Genomic DNA, 24,303 nt, shown 5'->3' with positions numbered 1-24,303 from the left:
TACAATTACATGTAGTATAATCAAATTCATATTGATGGATGAGGATGAACTGGATGAATTCAGGCAGTCGGAGGGGAAAATATCAGAACCAACCAACCAAATGTTTAAATTTGAATTGGTGTCGACACCATATGAAGCCTTTAGAAATCATCTCATCTCAAGAAGGTGGAGTCAATGAGATCAACAAGTCATAAATGCTATCTGGTAAGCAATATGGTTTATTTAATTACAATGCACCGCTGGTTTGAAACACCAGCGTCTTGATGTGGCGACAAATAAAACAGCAGCTGTTAGTGTCTCAGCTTCCATTTGCCACCCTGTGCACGGGAGCTGAGCCAGAGCCCCTCTGAAGGAGCGCAAAAGGCGTCATGGACTCGGGCAGGCTGCCAGATTATGACAACAATAGCTCACACTCACACCTTCTTAAGATCTTAAATTGAATTTCAGAGCCGAAACCCAGGGGTCCTCAGAGGACACCAGACCGCTGCACAACATTCAGTCCATGCTAAATGAAACAACTTATTTAGATTACAGCGCCTGTCTGTTGAATCCAGTTAGTGAATATGTTACTTTGATGCTATTTAAATGTTCATTTAAAAGCCAAATTAAACCTCATTTCCAATTAACTCTTATGTATATGTATATATATATATATATATATATATATATATATATATATATATATATATATATATATATATATATATATATATATATATATATATATGTTCGATCACAGAGGGGAATAGAGGGGTTATAGGGTGTGTATACATGCATATATATATATATATATATATATATATATATATATATATATATATATATATATATATATATATATATATATATATATATATATATAGTGGCTGGGAACCGCAAGAACATCAGACACATAGTGAAGAATAAATGGCAACAGTTTTACCTTTTCTGTTCACAATCACTTTAAATAACGGAATATTATTAAGAGTATTTCTCAAGATGAGAGGAGAGGAGAAGCTCTCCGCTCAGTTTAGGGCCTTTGTCTTTGCTCAACATCTCTGGAGAGCAAGTTCGAGTTACGGTTTGACACAAAAGGTTATCCACATGAGCATCCCAGGGAGGCTTTAAGCATAGAGATATGGAATACATTTTAAATTCAGCCAACGGCGTATGAGTTCAGGACTCTATTTTAAGCTGCTGTTAGTGTCACTGACTCAAACTCTTGCAGTACCTTTGTGCATCCCTGTGTACTTGTCCTTTATCACCGTCAGCTCGTAGATTTTGCCGAACTGCTCAAAAATGGGCTTGAGGTCCTTCTCCTCCAGGTTTCGGGGTATCTGCCCGATGAAGAGCTTGATGGCGTCCGGTTCCTTCATTGAAAAGTCTGGACAAACAGAGACAGAGGTTGTCAATAGAGCCTGTGAGGCTGGAATCACACTGAACAGAAGGTGTGAGAACGAACCGCCGCTTCCTCACTCTGGTCACAACCCACTTCAGGAAAAATATATTTCACTCTTATAGAACTCAAGGGACAACATGAATGCTGTTAGTGAGTCTTTTATTCACTCGGTTTCATCCATTTTGGGTACTTTTGGGTTTTGGGTACGTGTCTTAATGGTTAATGTCCTTTTATGTAGGCTGCTTTAGTTGCTGCCAGGCAGCTGGAGGAGGGGTAGACCCTGCCATCACAAATCACATGAAACCAGCAACCATTTATACATACACTCACACCTTTGAACAAGTTAACCCCATATGTTTGTGGTCTGTGGGAGGAAACCAGAGTGCCATGCACACACAGGAAGAAAAGAAAAGAAGAGAGGGTGACATCCCTAAATCTGAAGTCAAACCCACAACCTACATGTTGCCTTTATCCTTTCATAACTGGGTGCGTTGCCTCCTCACATATTCAATAGAATTATTATGAACAATCATTTTAACAGCATAAATGTTATTAGACAATAATAAGCAGTTGGAACTAGGTGACATATTAATGTCACCTTGTGCAGATGACTTTTCAAGTTAACAGATTTGTGATGTAAGTAGCGACACACAAAGAGAGTGACACACAGGTGCTTTTATGAACTAGCTTATGTCCTCACCTGACTGGTCAGACTCAGTCACAGAGAGGGTCAAAACACAACTAAATACACTCTTTTGACAAGCAATCTTAAATGAAGTAGTAACATTTGGTTGATTTGGTGCTAAATGTTAGTATTGTTGCAGTGCAATATGGGACTTGCAGTGCGAGCAGTGCAGGTGCCTTTCACTGATGTGCCGGGAATGATGATAGACTTTGTGTTGCCGGTCATTCATAAATACATGGAGGGCAGATGTGGCCCACAGGTCTTCAGTTCAGTTGGAAAAAGATCTTCACGACAAATAAGCAGCGAGGCTGTCAGAGACCGGATAACCTGACTCCCACCCCCGTCGCACACGTTAGGCTGCTATTTTGACTTATATATATATATATATATATATATATATATATATATATATACACACATATATATATATGCACAGTCGTGCTACACTAATGCATCTAATTTATATCACATAATACATTTCAAGAGTATATATCAGTCTGATCCAACATTTATGAACAAATGGACGCTTCACATGGGACTTACCATTCATTAAATAATAAAAATATGATGCATAATCGGTGACATGCTCCAGAATGATTGCAAATCATGAAGATCAAAATCAGAATATATTCTTCTTTTTTTCATACCAAATATTTTTCCATCGCTATCGTGGTGATTATTTTTGTTTTTGTCTGCTGTAACCAAAAAATAAAAATAAAATAAAATAAAATAATAATGCAAGTTAGAAATAGGAGACTACTAGAGATGACAGGAGACTGGCGGGATACTCCACGTACTGCCCCCTCCTCCCCCCAACAAATAAATAAAGATAAATGTGAACAAGGGTCAACTGTACCTGTGGTTCTGCTCGTCTCAGTGAATGCGCGTGTGTCGTGTCTTCCACTCGCGGTTCTGTGCTAAGAGAAGGTTCGGTTCATGTGTGACAAGTCAGGCCTGATCTCTCCGTGGAGCGACACAATTGTCAGCCAGCGTCGCTCCTGTCATCGGCGCGCGCGTGTTTCCTTCTGCGGCGTGGAAACAAGTCAGCGTGGTGGAGCGAGCGGAGTGATGGACGGAGACGAGGAGACCGTGGGGAATTGGCAGTCTGGCCGCTCGTGCTCCCTCCTCTCCCTCCGTGTGAGTCTCGTTTGACGTCGTAAGCCGGTGTCTCCCTCCCTGACCATCCCACGTCCTTCCCTCCCCCGGGCCGTCATGTCTCCCGCCAGGGGCCGTCGACAAGTTACCAGCAGCAAAAAGATCACACCATTCATTTATCACTTCTTTGGCAAATTAAAAAATATATATATTTACCTTCCCCACCAAATGACCTGCGCTGTAAATTAAGTATCAATCGCGAAGAACGAGTGATAAAGAGGGAAAAATGAGTGATTATCAGATGGTTTCTTTGTTGTACCAACAGCTGAAGACACTTATGTATAGGTGAAGAAGCAAACGGCAGAATATTCAGTCATTTCAGGGTGTTGTTATTGTAATATAGCCTCCTTTCTGAGTCATTGCCATATTCTGTATCTTTTTCTTTTATATAGTACATCTAAAATCACACTATCGTTGTAGATTTCTTATCATATAATGCTTGTCCTTGTATTCATTTCAGATGTTTCGTGACTTTCTTCATACAACTTCTATTGTACGCTACGCAACTATAAAAATAAACTGTCGATTTTGTGTACTTTTTTTAATTTAATGTATAGAATAAAAAATAAACTATTAAGATGTGTAATACAACCAAGAAAAAAAAGTCGAATTACAGGAGTAAGTCACGCATTGTATAACCTTTAAATTTGAAGTGACATTCAATAAGATAATTTCATTTCCGCCAGAAGGCGTCAGATGGAGGATTTGCAGGATATTTATAGCGACTACAATTGAATTGTCTCCTTCCCCCTTATGCAAAATGCAGGAGGCAGTGACAAAAATGTGACTCTGGAAGATTAGCTTGAAGACTTTGACTTAAATATGAATTACAACAGATTAAGGCTCTCCCTTAAATATGTTCGCATCTCCTTTGAAACATTAGGAATGAAGAGCTCCTGCATGTATTATCATTACGATGGCTCACTTTGTGTAGGGGCCTCAACTGATGAAAATCACAGCGTCCACCATGAACAGACCGTTAACCGCCATCAGAATAATACCGGAGGACAAGAAAACACTGAGGCAAATGGACCTGAACGCATCATCTCAAATGATCTTGAATTGTTTTAGTGGTAACATGAGAATGATGAATCCCGCTTGTAATCCTGCCCTGAGGCAGTGATTTGGGAACGTGCCTTGTCAGGCCAAATGCGACGAGACACACCTGTCGAATAACAAAGGCTCACTTGACTCTTGAGTCCTCAACGTTGCTTCATAATATTTAGTTTGCTCATGCGATTTGCCACTGAGGATCACACTTTCAAATTGTGGTGCAGTTACTACCCGAAGATTGCGTCAACAAAATAGCACTCCACGTTTACTTGCTATAAAAATATTGATTCACAGTTTGTGAGTTTTTGTGGAAACACTTTGGCGGCTGATTTACTTAACTATAACTAAAAGGTTCTGAATTATGTTCATTTCAGAGGCCTTTAAATTGATGTTATATCCCATTGGAGCGCTATTGTTAGTTTCTTTTGAGGAAATGCTCCATAAATCTTAAATATCAGGCAGTAGAAATGAATTGATTCGTAGCACCCCATTGAACGTGACGGGTCATAATCACAGCAAATATTACCCTTGAGGGCCACTAGGCCCATACTGTGCTCCCAAGTCGGTAGAACAGGCTGGGATCACTTATTCTTTGGTTCAGTCGTCACATAACCAAAGAAAACTTTTCAGATCGTCACGGTACAGTATGTATGCTCTGACAGAAGTGGGGATTGGGGTGATGTTGAGTGGCATTCAATGTGATGTCACAGCTTTTGACCTCAAGAGCATGGTGCTGCCATGACTAAACTAATTTTAAAAATCCATAAGTAGTCAGATTTGGAAAAAAAACAGACATTAAAAAGAGATAAACAGTTGAGACTTGCATCATTATATGAGAGACTGCGCATGTCATGGTTTGCAAGTTGGAAGGGAAGCAATGACATTCAGTCAACTCACCAGCACCTCGGAAAGCACTGGTGGAACACAGGAGTGTGAAACGGTGCTCGAGTTGTGAAAAACAGTGAATTTGCACAGCACCAGAATTTTTATTACAAGTGAAACCAATTGCACAACAGTGGTGCTCCATATGAAAGAGCTAAGCCACAAGGCGAAGCAATCTTCGTCCTGACTCTCACCTTTTGTATGGTCATGAGCTTTGGGAAAGAACAAGACCTAGGATAAAAGCTGCCAAAGTTAGTTCCCTTTGATGGGTGGCATGTGTTTACCTTAGAGGTAGGCTGAGACTGTCACTCAGAAGAGACTCGGAGTAGAGCAGCAGCATCTCAGCATTGAGAGGAGTCAGTTGAGGTGGTTCTTGGGCGGCCAGGTGGGAGGAGACCAATGGGTCGACCCAGGACCCGGTGGAGTGATTGTATCTCTGCGTCTCAGGATCCTCCAGTCAGAGCTGGCAGACATTGCCCAGAAGCAGGATGCGACCCGGGGACAAATAAGCGGGCGAAGATGGATGGCTGGCGTGCGTCATATGATACAAAAGCAGCGTTGAATAGGAAGTGAACTCATCAATTCTCCATAACTTTCTTACAGGACCACTTTGAAATGTTTTTCTCTGTTCAAGTGCAGTGAGACAGTTAGGGTAGGATCCTTGGAGAGCTGCCTCGATTTCAGAACCTGGTCACAGATGCCGAGACAACTGCTTTGTTTTGTGCACCGCAGACGAACAGTAGGTCACGTCAACGTTAGAAAGAGGTACTCTGTTGATAAAAAAGATAAAATGATACAGTTTCACACAAGGTTGAAAGGCACTTTCTGCATTTCCTTTTTTAATTACTGCAGGTGAGCATGCAAAAATAAATAAATACAGAAAGATACAATTTGCACTCATGAAATTGCTCTCAAGTTAAAAGACTCAGGAAAAAATGTGGATTTCTGCCACTCAGAAAACATCATAATACATGCGAATGCCACAAATTTCATATTTTGGTGTTGCAAATGTACTATCTGGGTGCCAGACCCCATTTTGCAGCTGTTTTGCACATTCCAGTGGGTACAAACTATCAGTAAATCTGCCCTGAGGCATATTTTCTTTGCAAGTTAAGGTAGATCATCGCGGTGAAATATTTATTTTGTATTTATAATTATATTATATATAATTTATATAATAATAATAATATAATTCATGTTTCAAAGGAGATACCTCAAACACAGGCGCTTTGAAATGTAACACATTTCAGCAAGGGATGAAAATATGGATGTTTGATTGTACTGGATATGTAACATCCTGTTGAGTTCAACTATGCACTGTATTAAGAAGCAATTAGAAACGTACAGGACAATTAGTAGCAATATCAATTAGACTTGAGAAAGGTATGAAGCAAACAAATTCAGACACAAATCTATGTTTCTCTCTTTTCACTATTCTAACTCCTCGTTGTTATTATAACACAAATATGCGAGTGGGATTACGACGACTTTATGCATTTTACGTTTTCTCCTCATTGCAGACACTCCCTAACATCAAGCTACGCAAGTCCGCCTTTTGTTCTGCTTGAGGAGCTGTCCGTGGTTCTGACTCGGTCCAGGCCGTCAGAGAAGCGCGGTGCCGACGCGGGCCCCGTCACTATCGCTGATCTGCTCCGAAACATGGACACTAACCTGCATCTGTCACCTGGAGCAGCATGTAAACAATGAGCCCACATGACAGCGCGCTGGACACACCGCGCATGCGCCAATTACAGTCACGCACTGCTCGTTGAGAATTGTTTTTCTTCAGACAAACGCATCTCTGCAACATTTTCAGATTCTGAACGGTGTCGACAGACTGAGGGGTTTTATGGTTCAAGCCACCATCTGGAGTTAAGCCGAGTCCGGATGGACTCACAACAAACAGTCCTAAAATAGATGCGTTTCATTCGCCCACAGCGCCATCTAGCGACATCAATTCTCATGATTTCACTCGAAACCTATTTCACAACTCTAAAAAGGACACAGACTAAAAACATGTGGCGACTCCGAATAAATCATTCCGATCTCGGAGATTTTATTTTACAGACACGGAATATATGTAAATATGTACCAACAAAGCAGGAAAAACCACGTCGAAATATTGGCGTCATATAAATGAATAAAAAAACTATAAAAAAAAAAAAGGCATGCGGCATGGTTTCTAGGGGTGTTTTTGTTTTTTAAATTTGAAAAAGAATAAGTATATTTGTTACCTAGCCAGATAGCAATATCATGGAAGTAATAACTGATAGGGAAATGGTCTGCAACAGGGAAGGAATGGTGTGTTTGTGCGAGTGACAAACGGAAGGCTACTGCCACCTGCTGTTCAAGTGATCTCACTTGAATTAGATTATTAATGATATTTCAAGTGCGGACGTATCTCATGAAACAGATGACATACATGGAATTCGGTCAAGAAAAAGAAAATCACAATAACATTCTTTGAGGAGTTCTGTGCTCAGGACTTTCTAGTTTGTATAAAAATGGCCAAAGCTCTATATATGAATGAGAGCTTTAACAAATCTGCAACACATTTATCAAAAACTCCTGACTTACCAAAACAAAATCGGTTTTGTATCTCTATAAATAAATATAAATAAATAAATAATTACATTAAAAAATAAATTTAAATTAAACAGATTACAAATGAGCCTCAACATAAGGACAGTTTGCCTCATACTTACAGTAGCAGCTCCACTGCTGCCAAAACTGGAGCACATGTGAGCAAGACTGTCAGAGCCACATGGGGCATGAAGAGTGACTCACGTCACCAGATCCAACTGACAAGAAACTCTGTGTCCATTCTCTGAAAAGTATCAAGGAAATGTGTAAAACCTAATCACAGCAGGCTCAAGCAAAAAATGTAGTCATGACAAAACAGGATAAACAATGCAATTTCATTTTAATGTTAAAGGTGATGGAACTTGAGTGTCAGTGTTTTTGATCATCAGGCTTCTTCAAAATAGATAACTTGAACCTCCATTTAGGCCTGGAGTTTCAGGTGACGCAGTTTATGGAAGAACCAATAGAAGAGTGTGAACACAGTGAAGAACAATAAATTATATTGCATGATACTCCCCCAGCCAAGAAGGCCGACATTAGGCAAGTGAGCCCAAGAACAGCACCAGAGAGCAATAGAGAAAGATTGTTTGGCTTGATGATTCATAGTTTCTCCGACATCACCTGACCCAGGGCGACTCGTTCCTTGGAAGGCAGGTACCATCTCAGGCTATCAAACCGCTGAGTGGTCACTGTGGTGCAATTCATGTTCTCCAATCACCAGCGTGATACTAGCAGCGGGGCCAAACAATGTACTCCAACTTTCTATTCCTAGTTTGCTTCCCCAAGTCGCTGATCCATCACTTTTTGGTGCTGACCAAATCAACACATCCACAGGAGTTTCTGCGTTCACGAACTAGCAAGCAGGAGAAGACAAACTTCTGTAAACTGTAAACTTCCAAGAACATTTGTGTGATGGACTCACTCAAGTGTTTGTCCTCTGGAATCCAGCTAACAGCATCAAACAGCATCGCCTCCATCATCCTCCCGCTTCAGTCAAGAGTGGAAATGGCTCTTCATCAGATCCGACACTTCAAAGTCTCCGAGCCCTGAGGGGTGGTGCAGACATGAGAGGAGGGTGAGGAGCAGCACACCTCATTCAAAAATACAGGCGCTCATGCAGAATGACAATAACGCTGACAGCTCCACATGCCAGCAACTTTAAACAGCGTTTTGATGTATATGTGGCTCATAATTATTGCTCGGAGTTGGGTCATAGAGTTAAAAGGTTTGCGGTCCTCATAGAGGTGGAAGAGTGGAGCTAACACATTTGCACTGAAATGAAATTGTTTTTCTTTTAACCAACGCTACTATTAGATCAACCAAATAAAAATATATGACAATGTCTTTGATGTAATTTATGCACCAAAGCCTTGTCATGAAAGCTCTGAAATTCTCCACCAATCCTTTAGGTTTTGACAAAAAAAAAAAAAAACAATTCACAAGACATTCCAGTAGTAGTTCAAATGAAAACTTTACTCTACTGCACTTTAAAATCCACATACTACTGGGTCTTGCTGGTTTTACTGACTGAATGAATGAATTCCCACCACCTCCTTCACTATTAAGAAAAGCTTGATGTTCATGTTAAATATAGAGAATTCACCATAAGATTGTAAATAAAAAAGAAAACCTAAAAGGGAAAATATTTCTTAACAATTAACACTCAAATTATTGGTCACCCAAACCACCGATTTTCCTGAAACACTATCAAACTATTCTTCGTGTTCTTGCAAACACACCTCAAACAAAAAAACTCAACTTTCATGTGCGAAACAGAGTGATGGAACTTGTTCATGCAATTAAACAACATCCTTAGGAATTAGGAAGAGATTGATAACTAGAAAGGCACTGAGTCAGTTCATACATCCACTATTTTTACCTAATAATTTGTGTTTAATACATTCGGATGCAGCCATGCTGAATGAGAAAACCTTCAAAACGTTGGTTAAGCCAGAATTTGTTCAACACACCACAGTTTACTTATAACAGAGATACAAAAACAGATTTTGTTTTGCAAAGTCAGGATTATCTACGCCTCTTTTGAGCTGGTCATGTGACAGTAAGTGATAGAAATGAATAAGGAAACAAAACCACCCAGCGGAACATAATTCCCAAGTTAGCCAGTTTACAATCAACCCTAATGTTTTACATAAATGTATTTGGATAAAATCTGTTCATGAATGTACCAGCAGGGGAAATTAAAAAAAATGAAAAAAAATGGAGTAAATATATAAAGTAAAAATAATATGGCCCAAATAACACACTAAACATTTCACTGAGTGGATGGCTTTTTTGAAAAAAACTTTCGGAAAACTTTAAAAAAGCTTATTTGCTACAAAGCTGGGCTGCTACTAGGATGTTCCACACATTTTAGAGGAAGAAAGGTCGGTATGAATTCATGGGTTATAGCAGAATCTTAATCTGAAAACGAGGGATGGACCGCTACCGGGGCTTGAGTACACATACATAAAAAGGATATTGGTACCACAAAACCAATACCACTTCACAGCAGAGCGCATCTTTTGAATGTCATTTTTTGACAATTTTGTTAAATTTGTGTTTGCACTGCAGTGAAACTTGTGACTGTCACCCATGTACGAGAAAAAGATACCGTGGAATCAAATAACAGATGATATATATAGAATGAAATAAAATCAAAGTAACTTTATGTGTTATGGTGCAAGTACTCATAAACGAAAAAAAATATGGCGAGTGTGACAATCAATATTAAGAAACAAATGTAAGAAATTATTAGCTACAAAGCATGAAGACATTACACAACACTCAAAAGAGCAGAAAACTAAAAAGTTACTTACTAAAGGATAGAATAAGCAACACTTGAACTAAATTACGACACAGATATAAGAGACAACCGTCTACATCATCTACAATCATCAATAAAGATAATAATGTAATAAAATGGTTCGGTTTACTTCACTATGTAATTTACTTGGGTTAGCAAGTATTTATGGAGCGCTTGTGTTAAAATGTAACATTTATTATTTATTGAACTGATGAATAGTAACATTAAGTTGGAATAAGATAACGCAGTTCTTGCTGTTTATATTTTTTTCTCAAATGATTTTTGAATGGTGAAGAGGTAATATGGGCTCACAATACTACGGTTTCACAATATTTTAAAGAGGCATCTATTTAGACCTTTCAGTGGCATTTAAAGTGGTAGTACTTAACAAACATGAAGTAACTAAAGACCAGATATTGACATTTCTATTCAGAGCACATGACTTCATGATTTCTGGATTTGAGAGTTCTTCACATGCATTAAGGCTTTTAACCTTGTGGGTGAAGCTTCATGAAGCACTTTTTGTGGCCACTAGGTGGCACCCTCTGCTTTAATACGTTTGGCTCTGAACAAATAGTGTAATGAAATCTCGCATCACTTTCAAAGCCAGTGCACCTGAAGACCTCTCTGTCTGAGGACACCGCTTCATGAAGCTTCATCAGCCCATCACTGCCAACGCCCGCGCTTCCAAGTTTCACTTTGAGAGGACTGACTAGGAATAAGGTTCCTAGAGTGGACCGAATATGCTGAGTGTCATTGAGGGAATATGTACTGCCTGGGCGCGCTTACAGGCTGATTTGGAGAAAATAAATATTGTGTAGAAAAACCTTATTAGGAAACAATAACATTTGCGTCTGAAGTATTTCACACAGCATGTTGCAACTATGAATTATTTTAACAAAGTGCATCCTCTGAACCTGCAAGGTTTATTTTAAATGTATTGGAAGCCGCGCACTTCTCGACATTGAACTCGGTTCTGTAAGACGAAGGAATGAAACACAAACATTTGTCAACTCAGTTTTTTATTAGCCAGTACAGGTCAAACTGTTGAGGTGGAGCAGCTCCTCTCCAAAAAAATGCTTCTGCTGCGACTGAGTTGGAGGCTGGCGCAAAATTACTCTTGCACCTACTTTGAAATGAATGTGTGTCCTTCTCAGATGAATCCACAAACACAATATTCTGAAAAAAAAACATTCTCCACACACTCACCTGTTATGAACAAGTGGATATGACGCGTTTTTTCAGATTTAAATTATCAAAATCTACACGAAATTTCTTGTTACTGAAAAACTAAATTACAGCACCACTCTATGTCACAGCTGTGCTGCTTTAAAACACAAGCGCACACTCATAACCAAACACACACACACACACACACACACACATACATACATACATACATACATACACACGCACACAAACCTTTACAAACAAAGCAAAGACTTAAAAATAAAAAATAATTGGATATATCCACCTCTTGTTTTCTGTTCTCTCCTGTCTTCACTTCTCAGCAGCTCTGGCTTCTCGCGACGGTTGCATCATCTCAACACAACAATGCCCTGCTTCCTTTCAGCGTGGGTTGGGCCCCGGCAGGTCGGAACGACACTCCCAAAGGTTTGCGAACATCTCTGTCCAGTTAATATGGTAGAGGTTTGAAGGGTCTTAAAGGACCCATGCCTCTCCCACCTCTTGGACCTGGATATGGCCCACGCAGTCTAGGACCAGGCCCTTCGAACCGTGGTGCATAGGGGTGCACTCTAGGGTGAGGCCGATGAGCCAAGTGTGGAGGCCTCATTGGGGGTCTTGTGCGTGGGCGATGCATGCCCAGGTCTGGGCCTGGCATCCCCGGAGGGTAGCGCAGAGGAGGTCGAGGCCTGTGGTGGCCTTGAGGGTGGTACATGTCATCTGGGTGAGGCGGAGGGAGGCGCATTCGAGCCCTGAAGGCGGGGTTGGGGGGCCTCGGTGGAGGCTCGTATGGATCATTTGCATACTGTCCATCTTGATAGTAATCATTGTCAAGGTACTCCTGGTCATGGTACTGCATATCCTCTTCATAACCACGTGGATTGTCCTGCTGATGGACTGGGCCATCATAGGGCAACTGCTCTCTGGGCAGCATGGGTCTATGCTCATGGTCCTGAAAGTCCGCACCACCTTCACCTCTGGTCCTGTCAGGTTCCTCAATACATGCATTTGGTGCGGGAGGTAATTCTGGCACTTTCATCTCATTCGGATTGAAACCAAAGATACCGGGAGGTGGCATCTGTGGAACCGGAGGGAGGACGCTCCCAAAGACAGAAGAGGCTCTTTGCTGAACTTGCTGGGCTTGTTCTGCGTTGTACCCCTGGTTCTCTCCTGCACCCCCAACTGTGGGGTTGTAACCTTGTTGAAACCTCCCCTCTGTGAAGGTACCGCCGTGCCAGGGACCTCCCCTCTGGGTACCCTGACTGGGTGTTGTGCTTCCGTAGCTGCTCGACTCTCCAGTCACTGGCCCGCCGCTTGGCGCAGAGTTGGCTTGGTAATATGGATTCAAAGGTGCAGCTGCGGCTGCTGGTTGAGAGTACTGGAAGGACTGGTACAGCTGGCCGTTCTGGGGCTGCTGCTGCTGCGGAAGATAAGCATTCTGCTGCATGTTGCTCTGGAACAAAGTTGAACCTGCAGACTCTTCAGCAGCTGAAGACACTGCCTTCCCCATCGGCTTATCAAGAGTCTCGTCTTGAGTTGGGGTGCCCCCGCCCTCATCACGGACAGGTGTGCCACTTTGAGTATCTCTGGTTTGGATCCCCTCAAGAGCAGGAGAGTTATACTGGAAGTTACTGGCAGTCTCATTCAGCGTGCTTGCTTTAGCCTGAAAGCTGCTCATTTGGGGTTTGGTCATTAGATCTCTGTCTCTTTGTACCACCTCTGCCAGATTAGTGGCTGGGTTGTTCTGAGAAGCCAAGTGGGGTACTGAGGTAGGAACTGAAGGGTGTGATTGTTGAGGTGTTGGAGTGGAAGACGGAGAAGGAGTCTTGCCTGAACTGTTGGAAAGTGGAGGGATGTGTGTCGGCGGGCAGCTCAAAAGAGAACTGATGGCTGTTTTTGAAGGAAAAAAAAGAATATTAGAACACCTCACCTCAAAAAGATTTATCAAACATGGCTCATTCATAACTCACCGTCCTGGATGCCTTTCCCTTGGATTTTGGACAAAGCGCTGAGCAGATCAGCAGGGCTCATGTCGACCTTTGGGAAGAAAGGCTTGACTGCAGGTTTCTGTTCCCGAGGAGCAGCAGCAGGCGCTGAGGTCTCATTTATGTTGGCGCCAACAGCCACAGCAGGTGAGTTGTCCACTGAGTCATAAATGATACTTTTGTTAGTAACCAACACGACACACAGTTCATTCACATTTCTTTCCACAGTTCACCAAAGAGAAACTCACACACACTCTGTCCACTGTATATTGCGGGATTAAAATGCTACTCGCTGGCTGGTACTGTATGTTGCATTTCCGCCGGAGGTGTTTATTAAAGGTCACACTATCTTTTGTCTTTGGTACTTATGCCATGTCAAATTATGGGACTCAGCTCGTGATAGAACCTTTACACAACCAGCAAGAAAGCACCCACTCACAATGTGCATTCACATCAAACACTTTGTGCGACTCAGACCGTACAATCGCCGGTTTCCAGCCACCAAAGCGACTCACCCCCCACTCAACAACACACGTTACTGTGTCAAGCGCTTCAGCATTTGATGCAAGAAATGGCACCTAAAAGATTATTTAAAAATTACCCTGTCGCCCCAAATGTGTCACATCCCAAGTTCCCAATCTCCAATGGCTGTTCTATATTGATGTCACACATCAATCCTTTGCTTTTCTTATTGGGTGTGCACTCAACAATACCAATGCCAGGCTTTGGAACCTTTCTCAAGCAGTCCTGGGACCATTAGCATGAGCGCACATTCTGCAGCAGCACTGTTTGAATAATATGAACAATTTCTTGAGCTGTCACTCACCTGGCATTTTCGGGGTGACTGAATTGATGATGTTGAGAATGGACCCAATTTTACCAAAGTCCAAATCTTTAGCTGCTGGAGTGGGAGTTGTCACAGGGGCCAAAGCTGCTACCGGAGCAGGAGTTGCATATTGAGCAGCTTGAGGAACTGCTGCAGCAGGATTTGTGTACAGAGCTGCTGCAGGAGCTGAGGCCGCCGGTGGAACTGAAGATGCATGCGTCACTGCATGGGCAATTGTTGGGGCTGTGGATTGGGCGTTTGGTGCTGGTGGTTCGGTGCGATCAGGGGCCGGACTCGGCACTGAAGCATGCTCCTCAACTAATGTGGGAGAAGATGGGTGAGATTGGTCACAAAAAAAAAAAAAAAAAAATACCGTAATTTCCGGACTAAAAGCCGCTACTTTTTTCTGAACGCTGCAGCTTATACAACGACATAATTCATATATGGAGCGTCATCTCATCACATCAAACCGATGAAATCACCTTAAAGCTAGCTACCTTTAGGCGCTCAAAATGTGGCATTTTCGCGTGCGAGTCGGCAGCTCTGCCAACATAGCTAATCTCCTGGAGGATCGGAGAGTGGTAGCAGCTGAGACCGGCTGTGGTGCCGGAACTTCAGACACGTGAGCACTTTAATGTAAATAAAAGATGTGATGTGTTCATGATTCATGTTCAGAACATTGCGGAGTTTGTTTCAGGAGTAAGCACCCCATTTTCAAAACTAGTTTAGAAGTGATCCTCATGCATTTTAAACCGGGTTCACCACTGACCCTTCTAGGGTGCAGACAGCACCAATGCACCCACGGCTTACAGAGCCTATCGAGTAAGAACCAGATCTATTTTCCTTCTTATATCTAGTGGGTGTAAGCTAATATTCCAGTGCACTCTATAGTCCGGAATTTACGGTACATAAACATATAATAGAAAAGATGATGTACTGCTTTCAATGATCTAACTTTTATCTTCACAGTGCTTACACATTGCTCCTTTGTCATCCATTTCTACATCAGACAGGTCCATGTCCTCCACCTCCCGGTTATCGGTTTGTCCCACAGGCGGGGGCGACCCTCCGAGGATTGAGAGTGGGCTCACTGCTGGTGCTTCATCGTAGGCCTCGTCAGGACTCATGTCCATGGCAGGTTTATCATCCCCCAGATTATGGAACGGTGACTCTGAGCCAGTTGGAGAAGGTGCATCCATGGAAGGTGAGGGGATGGGGGACTCGTCAAAGTCCGGTAACGTGGCTTTCAGGGCGTCAAGCTTACGCTTCAATACCGTGACCCGGTTGGCAAATGTCTGGTAGGCCTGCAGAGGAAAATCTGAACTTAACAACCCTTCTACTTTTTATTGCATTTCTGTATTGCTCTTTCAATCATTGGTTAGAAAATCAAGAATGGTAAATTGGTCTACAGCAATACAACAACATATACTATTAGCAGTATAGGACGGAATGAGTCTCACATGATCACATTATGATACATGATCACTTACATTTGCCACAATCTTGACCTCTTTGTACTGCATCTCATAGAAGATGTCAGCATGGCTTAAAGCTTCTAACAGAGCAGGTCCTGTTTTGTTTTGTTTGTCAAAGAAGGTAACAAACTCTCGCAGCAGTGAACTCCCCTCCTCAAAATCCTTGGAGAACTTCTTTCCTCCAGCTTTATCTGTAACAAGGCAAAATTGCAGTTTAATTATGAAGCTTTATGTATTGTCGGGAGGGAACAACAGGAAGAATATGACATGACTAGAGGTGTGACTCGATTCGTAACAAATTGCAATTTGCAATTTCATATATGACACCAGAATGATGAAATTTAAGGAACATCTGGACATATGAGCTTAAACATCAGGAAGGAATTGCTGCAGTGGTAAGCAAACTCTTCTGCATGAAGTGTACAGAAAACATTTTATGGGCTTCAATCCTGAAACACTTTTAAACTTCCAATTTTCCATACATCAGCACAATCTCATATAGACTCCATCATAGATGAAGTAGTTGTGTAATGAGATGTACCTGGAATTGGTGCACTGAAAATGTTACTGCACCAGAAAGAAAAGTTTATACACAATACAATTGGCAACAATATTTTTTCTGATATTCAATTCAAGGAAATTAACACGTCAAAGACCTAATCTGAAATACATTTCATAGGGGTCAAGGATACCATAATTCCCAGACTATAGAGCCCACCTGAATATAAGCTGCACACCAACTAAATTTAAAAAGAGAAAAGTTTATGTCCACACAAATGCCGAACGTGAGAAAAATGTAGTGGTTTGACGCATGCCCTGTATCAAAGGAAAGTTAGTGAGATAAAATGCCGGGCTATTTTCTTAAACGCTAATGTAACATGATGTATTCTAAAACTAGGTGATGGTATGAGATTAGACCTTTGAGTTTCTTGAGCCCCTCCGTGCTGCAGATGTCAATTCGCATCGAAGCCAAATGTCTCTCCTTCAATTCCACCTCCTGCATGGTTCGGATGTGCGAGGACAGTTTGTCCACCAGGGCCTGAGGCTGGAAGTAACAGCAGACATTAATAAAATCATAGCAAAAATCTTGTACGCGTGTTGAAATAAACGTCTTACCACAAACTCTGCAACAACCTTAGACCGTAGATCATCTTTCAGCTCAAGTGGAGCTGTTGTGAAATGAAACAACAACATTTTTAAAAGTTGTATTGACAAGAGCAAAAATCTGAATCAGGAAAAAAAACGGTTATTCACCAGGAATGTAACAAAACTGTGTTTTTGTGGTGTTGGGTACCAATAATAATAAAAAAATGAAACAATATATAACACTTGTTGCAAACTACAGTTCTATTCTCGTTCCGCAACACACAGAACATCTAGTAAACTTTCGAAGTTCAATACTGTATGCAGACTTTGAATCGAACTTCACGCTGAAGCGTAACCACGACGACAGAGCCAACCATGGATGATACTCTACACCATAGACAACAGGGGAAGCAATCAAATAAAGAGCAAATATGTGAGACATGGGTCAGTCTAAATCATCTCTGACTGGTGCTGTATCACTCTTGCTTCGTCATCATCACCAGACTGTGCAGTGACCCGGGGGAGATATTGCTGCCATGGTGCCACTGCTGAAGTGGGTTGCCAGATTTGACTGCAGTGGCACTGAGCTCGCTTCAGGTCCATGGAACATTTTTGTTTTTCTATTTCAGTGATTTGAATAACTCCTTCAATTACATTCTGTTGTCGATCTCGGTTGGGTTTAGGCCTACTGAACGTCGTATGACTGCTTCATCAGCCTTTCTTTTACTTACCTTGCTTAACTCCACCAAAGTCTGACTGTGGCTGTTCTTGTGATATTGGGTTGAATATATTTGGTTACCAAATGTTCAGTGTATCCTTAAAAATGTTGTAACCCTGTAATCCTAATAATCCTAATAGAGGAAGTTCATACATTTCTAACATTCGAGATTGCCACCCTTGCAGATATCTCAAAAGTCAGCTACAGTGGTTTACTTCAAATGGCATTAAGAAGGAGATTCAGGATGAGGGTCGGCTAAGATGTGTAAAATGCTTACAATTCTACTTCCATGGTTTAACACTCTTCTACAGAAAATTTAAAACAGAGATAACTTTTCCATTTTAACAGAAAGATTCTTAAGCCAAAGGGATACACACAAAGGTAAATAGTTCCCGGAAAAGCAAAAGTAAAGTGCACACTCACTTTTCTGCTCCACCCCTGTCTCAGGTGAAGACTCAGCTTTGGAAAACTTATTGCGTAGTTCAGCGATCAGCGATCCAGAATACACACTTCTCTCATTCCAAATGGAGAGTATCCTGTCCACTGATTTGATCACTGCAGCATCACCTTTGTAGCTGAGCAGAAGAAAGCATAACAATGTGAGGACAGGTAGGATTATAAAAGATTTCAACATTAAGCATATAGAAACAGTAGCTCTAAACACAATGTTTCATTTTAAAACATTAAGTAAAATAACACACTTATGTCCTGCAAACTACTAAAGAAGTTGTAATGTTAGATCAAGCAGGTTTTAAAACAATTTCTCTCTCAGTGCTGGGATGAACTCTAAGTAGAGATTACACTTTTTTACTTCCCTCATTCGGAACAATTAGGAGTCAAAGCACCCTTTTCAACAAATATTAGACAAACCTCAGCTACTTATCTAGAAATAATAGTGTCAGCATTGTGAGGAACAGCAGTGTGACCATGGGAGTGTAGCACAAGGGCCAGTATTATATCAATGAGACCAAATGAAACAGTAGCCAATTTCCTAAATTCCATTCCTCAAGTAAAAACATGAAGGAAGATTCAATAAATGCAGATAAAGATACAGGGGTTATATGTGTTTAGAAGGGATGATGAAGATATATTAGAGACTGACTTTTAGATTTGATTAGATTACTGAGGTAAACTCCCAATGGGAAATGCCAAAAGACAAAGTCTAGCTGTATGAACTGCAGTATTCTAACACTCCGTTATAATGAGAATTTGATGAGTAAGAACTCTGCAGATTAAAGTTCCAAAGGAGCAAATTGATCCATAAGAAAATGTACAGCGTGTTTATGAGGAGATCAAATGAGGAACCAGATAAAAAAAATAAAGAAAATGTCATGAATGAATCAGGGAGTGACATCAATTCTAAATGTATCTAAGAGACTGTTGAAGGTGGGAGATCCTGAGAACTATCTGAGACTGTCAAAGGTTGTGACATTGTGGCGGTATGGGGCACAATCTGAAACATGGACTGCCTGACTTCTAAAACAGACTGGACTTTTCCAGCACGATGCCCACCAATTGGTACATGTGTTGAGAAAAACCCATGAGAAAAGATGAAGATATGTTTTGGAACTATTCTACCTAATATTACTCGAACAAGTGTTGATTCAGCAGAATATAAAAACTGCTTGCTTGCCACCAAGTACAGTCAACTAGAGTGGTCCCTTGATTTTTCACGCCAAGCCCAACATCGACAATGATTTCCACTAACATATAATTCTTGGTGAAAAATTAAAGATAATGCTCCACACAAAACAAGGTTTAAATTTGTAAGAAACACGCTGACGTTTGAAATTGGGGTTGAACATTGGTCATAAATCCCACTGCGATTGGGTCAAACGCAACCATTGAGCAACCAAAGTTAATGTGTAGAGTGACAACAGAACACCATGCAACCATTGATCACTGCGCGTAAGAACAAACTGTAACACCAACATTTAATACACTATGATAAGAAAGCTCCTATGTGACAGCAAAGGCAACATGAGTATTCAATTAGAAAATATGATAATCCTCAACATGTTTAGTTTAGACTTATAGTGACTTTGAAAGGTGATTCCAATTGAGTGAGACAGGGCGAGAGGCCACAGACAACAGAAATGGTTTATCAAGTACGGTCCTTATGTTGGAGGATTCTGTGTTTAGTCTATGTCCACAACCCTCCATTGTCTTACCTTAGTTGAACAAGGGCTTCTGGGAGAACGTCTGCAAATGCTGTCAGGTAAACGATTGCATTCTTCCTTTTGCAGTTTTGAATGACGTCATTTGCAAGAAAGAATAGGTTGAGCTTGTGTCTGGAATCACCTGTGGGATCAGAGACAAGCTGTTCAGTTTGAGAGACACACTTGATACATGCTACACTGCACAATGGTCACGTGATAGCCGGAGCAGACTGAGGATCCATTTTAAGGAGTGCATTCACATAATACTTATAAAAGAATATTCGAGAAATTTATAGAAGAAGAGTACAAGAAGCTTGAATCCAAAAACACATATGCAGAGGTGGCGAGGGAGAAGATTTGCACTCTTAATTCCAAGTAGCATTTCCAAAATACATAATGACACCTCATTTGTGTGAGGAAATAAAATAAAGGCGCAATATACAATACATTAAATTGAAAAATAAAACCATAATGGTGAGAAAACACGATACCACTTCATCAATATTTTCAAAAGAAACACAAATTTATTAATAATGTTTGTCAATTGTTATTTCACTAAAAAGTTTGATTGGGAAAAAAATGTATTTAGTAATAACAGTATTTCACTTTGTTATGTATTCTACTAATAAACCTCACCTGAATGTAATATATATTTTCACTTTGAACAAATTTACAGACCTAACACCAGGGCATCTTGAATTACATAATGGTTATTTCAGTGGCACTTGATTGTTCCATCAGTTTAGTGACTGAGCTTATTGAAGAATATGTTTTACTATAAGCAGGTCTGAAAGATTGCATTGGTTCAAAACAATATTGAGATGACAGAATGCAATTTTAGAATCGCAAAAAACTACAGTTTTAAAAGTGAAACCGTGCTGTGGAGTGGATGCCAGCTCCACGAAATCACAGAAAAACTAGCAACCTACTCCACCAGTCACAGAGGTGCCACGCTGTGACAGTACCATCTGATGACCAAGCAGTAGCAGTCAACTGTCCAATCCATGTCTCATATATTTGCTCTTCATTTGATCATTTTCTCGTTGTCATGGTGTCGAATATCAAGCATAGCCAGTTCCGTAACGGCAGTGAAGCATCAGCGTAATTTGAAGCAAACACAGTTGAACTTTGAAAATTTACCAGATCTACTTTGCATTCCATCGACTGACTCCCTCCCAGAGTGATCCATTGTACCCAGTCTAAACGTAGAAAAAAATGGAAGCGCCAGGAGTTTTTTTGTTTTTTTTTCTGTGACCGTAGCTGGGTTTATATTCTATACTGCAGTAATTTGTTCCTTTCTTAGGTTTTAAGTTCATGATAATTATATTCTTTATTTTCAGAGGTCAGCAGATGAATGATGTGTGTTGTCATTGAAGTAGTCACTGAAAGAGTTTAGAGGAGACAGGTTCATCTAGTGGGCTCTGAAAGTTCTAACACTGTTTCACAAAGCTTCATAAAATCATCACTACAATATTGTCTAAATAAATCGCAAGTACATTTTCAAATGTGTCATCGTTCAGCCCTAATTATACGTTAAGATAATGATATAAACCTCAGCAATAGAGTTTCCTTTCGGCCCAGTGCTGTCAGGTTGAACAACAGTAAAATCTGAGGGACTGAGTGTCCGTCGTTGATTGTCAATAATCTGTTTATTTATTATCTACAGATACAATTAAAAAAAAAAGCTGTGCGCTGTATGAAACCGAAACCCAAAAGCACGACACTTAGCCAATTGAAGTGTGGATGACTGCAGCTCATGATCATGGTTTTAATTGTACTTTTGACAGAAGAAACTCTCAACAGTTGAGATTTTATTAGATCAACCCGTGCGTCTGTCTGACGAGACTGCAGATCATCATGGTCGTCTGATCAGCTGATTTATGACCCGCTCCATGTCTGCTGCGATAGAAACACGGATCCAGGCAAAGCAGCATGAGGAGATTCTGGGGGATCTTATGTAGTTTTAGTAGTTTAGTAGTAGCGCATGTTTAATTCAAGAAAACAGTAAACAATGGCATCCGTAGTTACTGAGACTCTGTGATGATTTTATGTGATGATCCACAGATATGAGTAGGATATTGTATTGATATGTGATCCAAGTTTGTTAATCGAGTATGATTATATTCTTAACTAAACATGTTTTGTGTATTTTTTTATAACTCAATGAAGCACGCCCTCAGCATGTGCACATCTACTGTGGACATCCATCCATCCATCCATCCATCCATCCATCCATCCATCCATCCATCCATCCATCCATCCATCCAAATCCACAACAAATAGTGCACCACGATTGTATGTATTGGGGAGCCTAAATGAATATATGTGGGTTAACTGATCTCAGATTTACTGAGCGATCTCATCCTGCATTAATGGTCTCTTTAAACGCATCAGGTAACTCGCGATCCAGCCATCCTTGCATGACTGAGTGGAGAAACTGCCGCTCTGCTCTGATTCAGGTAGAAATTGAACAGCTGTACATGCTGTTAGCTGCTGTCATCTTATCATTGGGTGCGTTCAGGCAGAGCCAGGCAGGCGCACCAATCAGCGCCGATTTGTACAGAATCCATCGTGGGAAGTCAGGCTTTCTTTCAGCGCTGATGTCCGCAAGGATGACGAGTTTCACCCACCACCAATACTACAGTGGCTTTAAACAGCGTCTTTGGCTCGATCCTCTCAGGGACAGCGAGCTGATCCCTACACAATGCATTGTGGGAAGGTGGGGTGTCCAGAATTGCGCTGTTTGGCTCTGACATCATCAGTACCAAATCCTGAGAGAGTCCCAAAAACGGGGCGGGAACCAGGCACCCGGCAGTTGCTTCTGAACCACTGCGCCCACCTGACTTCCGCCTGGCCCCCAGGGCAAGCTGGGATGGAGTGGATAACCACCTGACTGACTCTAAAATTCAATGGCAATGAGATGTTTCACGTTCTTCGGTCTCAGACCACCATTTTTTTCTTTATAACGATTTTCATTTTATTTTTTTATTTGCATGGCCCTCATACACCGTCGTACACAAGCTACGTGTTGCTCTTGTTTCCTTTTTTTTTTACAAACTAGTTTGAATGCACCTTACAGGTAGTAAGTAATAATAATGTGAGCGCTACACATAAAGTTTATTTGCCAGGACCAGCTTCCAGGATCTGCAATTTTTCAATTCCAGATCCCACTTTAAGAGGCTTGATCGGGTTGATAACCGATACCAGGATCTGTATCAGTGCATCCCTAACTGTGATTAGGAATAACTTTATAATTAGTGACAGACTCGAGTCTTAAATTGTCATAAGTTTTCTACTCCACTAAATGTAGGGGTTGAGAACAGATATTTCCAACTGACACCATACTTGAAAACTTCATCCTATTGTAGTGACAGACAGAACTCCATCTTTTGATAAACAGTGAAGCTACTACTAGTGCAGATGTTGCAGAGATATGTATACGAGCAAATAAGCCATTAGAAAGCTCCACAACTGTACAACAAACGTTGGTTATTCACAACTTGCTGGGAGAATCACAACTAAGGACCCACTGCGGAAACAAGCGGTTGATTGGCTAAGCTAACAGTGACGTTAGATAACGTTGCATAAATAAAAGTAGTGTAAACTTTACCAACACGTAATTTAGTGGTGTATTCGGGTCAAGGGAGGTAAAAGTTGGACTTCTGGATGATTTATACTGGCTATAATTAGGTTTACCCTCAAACCGAAGCTACACATGCACCAGGAAAGTATACTTACATCTCTTCAAACACTTCAGCCAGTGTCGGACAATGACGCTGTGGTAGTTCTTGTTGGCGATGCACCAAGCAGACAGTCCCTGTATGGAGTCCTGAGTGTTGGTCACGCTCATAAACTTCCTGTCGACAGTGGACTCGAACGAGCCGCCGGAGGAGCCTCCTGCTCCCGCTGCCATGTCGAGACGAGTCGCTGAAACAGCCGAGGCTAGCACATCATCTAGCCTGCTGGCTAAACGGTGATAATCTAGACTCTTGTTGCGGGTGTTACCGAGATACCAAAACAAAAGTCGGGTTAGTTCAAACTTGAATAATCCTTAGATGTTTACAGAAACCACTCGGCGCATTGTGACGTCCTGCGCTACACTCCTTCTTCGTCCATCTTGAATGAGTGGCCTGACGTGGCTTTAGCACCCCCTTGGTGTTTGGGGTGAAAATGCATGATCGCCTTCCAGTTGATTTTAACCCGATCATCGCTCGCTGTAAATCGAATTCCAGCATTGTAGTGCAATAATTTAAAGTAATTTGCAACTCTATTGTAAAAAGGAATCTCATGGCAAAACATTTTGGATTGTAGTAATAAATATACATAATCA

At 41.2% G+C, this 24,303-nt stretch overlaps 2 protein-coding genes across 8 annotated transcripts in view; both read right to left on the bottom strand.

Moving 5' to 3' along the window:
* Window positions 1–3,246, bottom strand: part of celf3a (cugbp, Elav-like family member 3a) — a 30,562-nt gene extending 27,316 nt beyond the window's left edge. Inside the window, exons 1-2 of one of the 3 annotated variants that reach the window (XR_008414326.1) lie at window positions 2,920–3,246; window positions 1,211–1,363 (exon numbers count right to left, since the gene is read on the bottom strand). Coding sequence is in view for 2 of the 3 variants with exons in the window: in XM_053861739.1 (XP_053717714.1) it covers window positions 1,211–1,355 (145 nt within the window). In the remaining variant the exon portion in view is untranslated. The remainder of the gene's footprint in view (window positions 1–1,210; window positions 1,364–2,919) is intronic. The other 2 variants (XM_053861739.1, XM_053861741.1) reach the window with 2 other exon arrangements.
* Window positions 3,247–4,913: 1,667 nt separating this feature from the next.
* Window positions 4,914–24,114, bottom strand: rprd2a (regulation of nuclear pre-mRNA domain containing 2a). Of its 5 annotated transcripts, none has more exons than XR_008414449.1 (13): window positions 23,712–24,114; window positions 19,986–20,115; window positions 18,238–18,389; window positions 17,127–17,179; window positions 16,929–17,055; window positions 16,026–16,201; window positions 15,512–15,839; window positions 14,536–14,853; window positions 13,695–13,868; window positions 12,014–13,614; window positions 8,659–8,782; window positions 7,859–8,614; window positions 4,914–5,923 (listed from the first exon to the last, which is right to left on the bottom strand). XR_008414449.1 is itself a non-coding variant. In XM_053864033.1 (10 exons), the coding sequence occupies exons 1-10, from the start codon at window positions 23,884–23,886 to the stop codon at window positions 12,176–12,178; spliced, it is 3,072 nt and encodes a 1,023-aa protein (XP_053720008.1). In that variant the 5' UTR covers window positions 23,887–24,114; the 3' UTR covers window positions 11,378–12,175. The 5 variants fall into 5 exon arrangements, 1 of the variants encoding a protein (XP_053720008.1); XR_008414446.1 differs by having other exon boundaries at window positions 4,915–5,923; window positions 7,859–8,589; XR_008414448.1 differs by having other exon boundaries at window positions 4,917–5,923; window positions 7,859–7,980.
* Between the last annotated feature and the right edge of the window lie 189 nt (window positions 24,115–24,303).

The sequence above is a fragment of the Synchiropus splendidus genome, chromosome 4 (assembly GCF_027744825.2).
Source record: "Synchiropus splendidus isolate RoL2022-P1 chromosome 4, RoL_Sspl_1.0, whole genome shotgun sequence".
In the NCBI taxonomy this organism is placed as follows: Eukaryota; Metazoa; Chordata; class Actinopteri; order Syngnathiformes; family Callionymidae; genus Synchiropus; species Synchiropus splendidus.
The sequence above is the reverse complement of the archived record's forward strand: the minus strand, read 5'-3'. Positions and strand labels throughout refer to the sequence as shown.

Bases quoted from the DNA above. Each gene is read 5' to 3' on its own strand.
- rprd2a (XM_053864033.1), bottom strand. From the start codon at position 23,886: ATGGCAGCGGGAGCAGGAGGCTCCTCCGGCGGCTCGTTCGAGTCCACT. The intron at 20,116-23,711 runs GTAAGTATACTT...CTGATCCCACAG, and splicing joins GCTGAAGTGTTTGAAGAGAT to GTGATTCCAGACACAAGCTC. The intron at 13,869-14,535 runs GTGAGTGACAGC...TTTATGACTCAG, and splicing joins AGTCACCCCGAAAATGCCAG to TGGACAACTCACCTGCTGTG.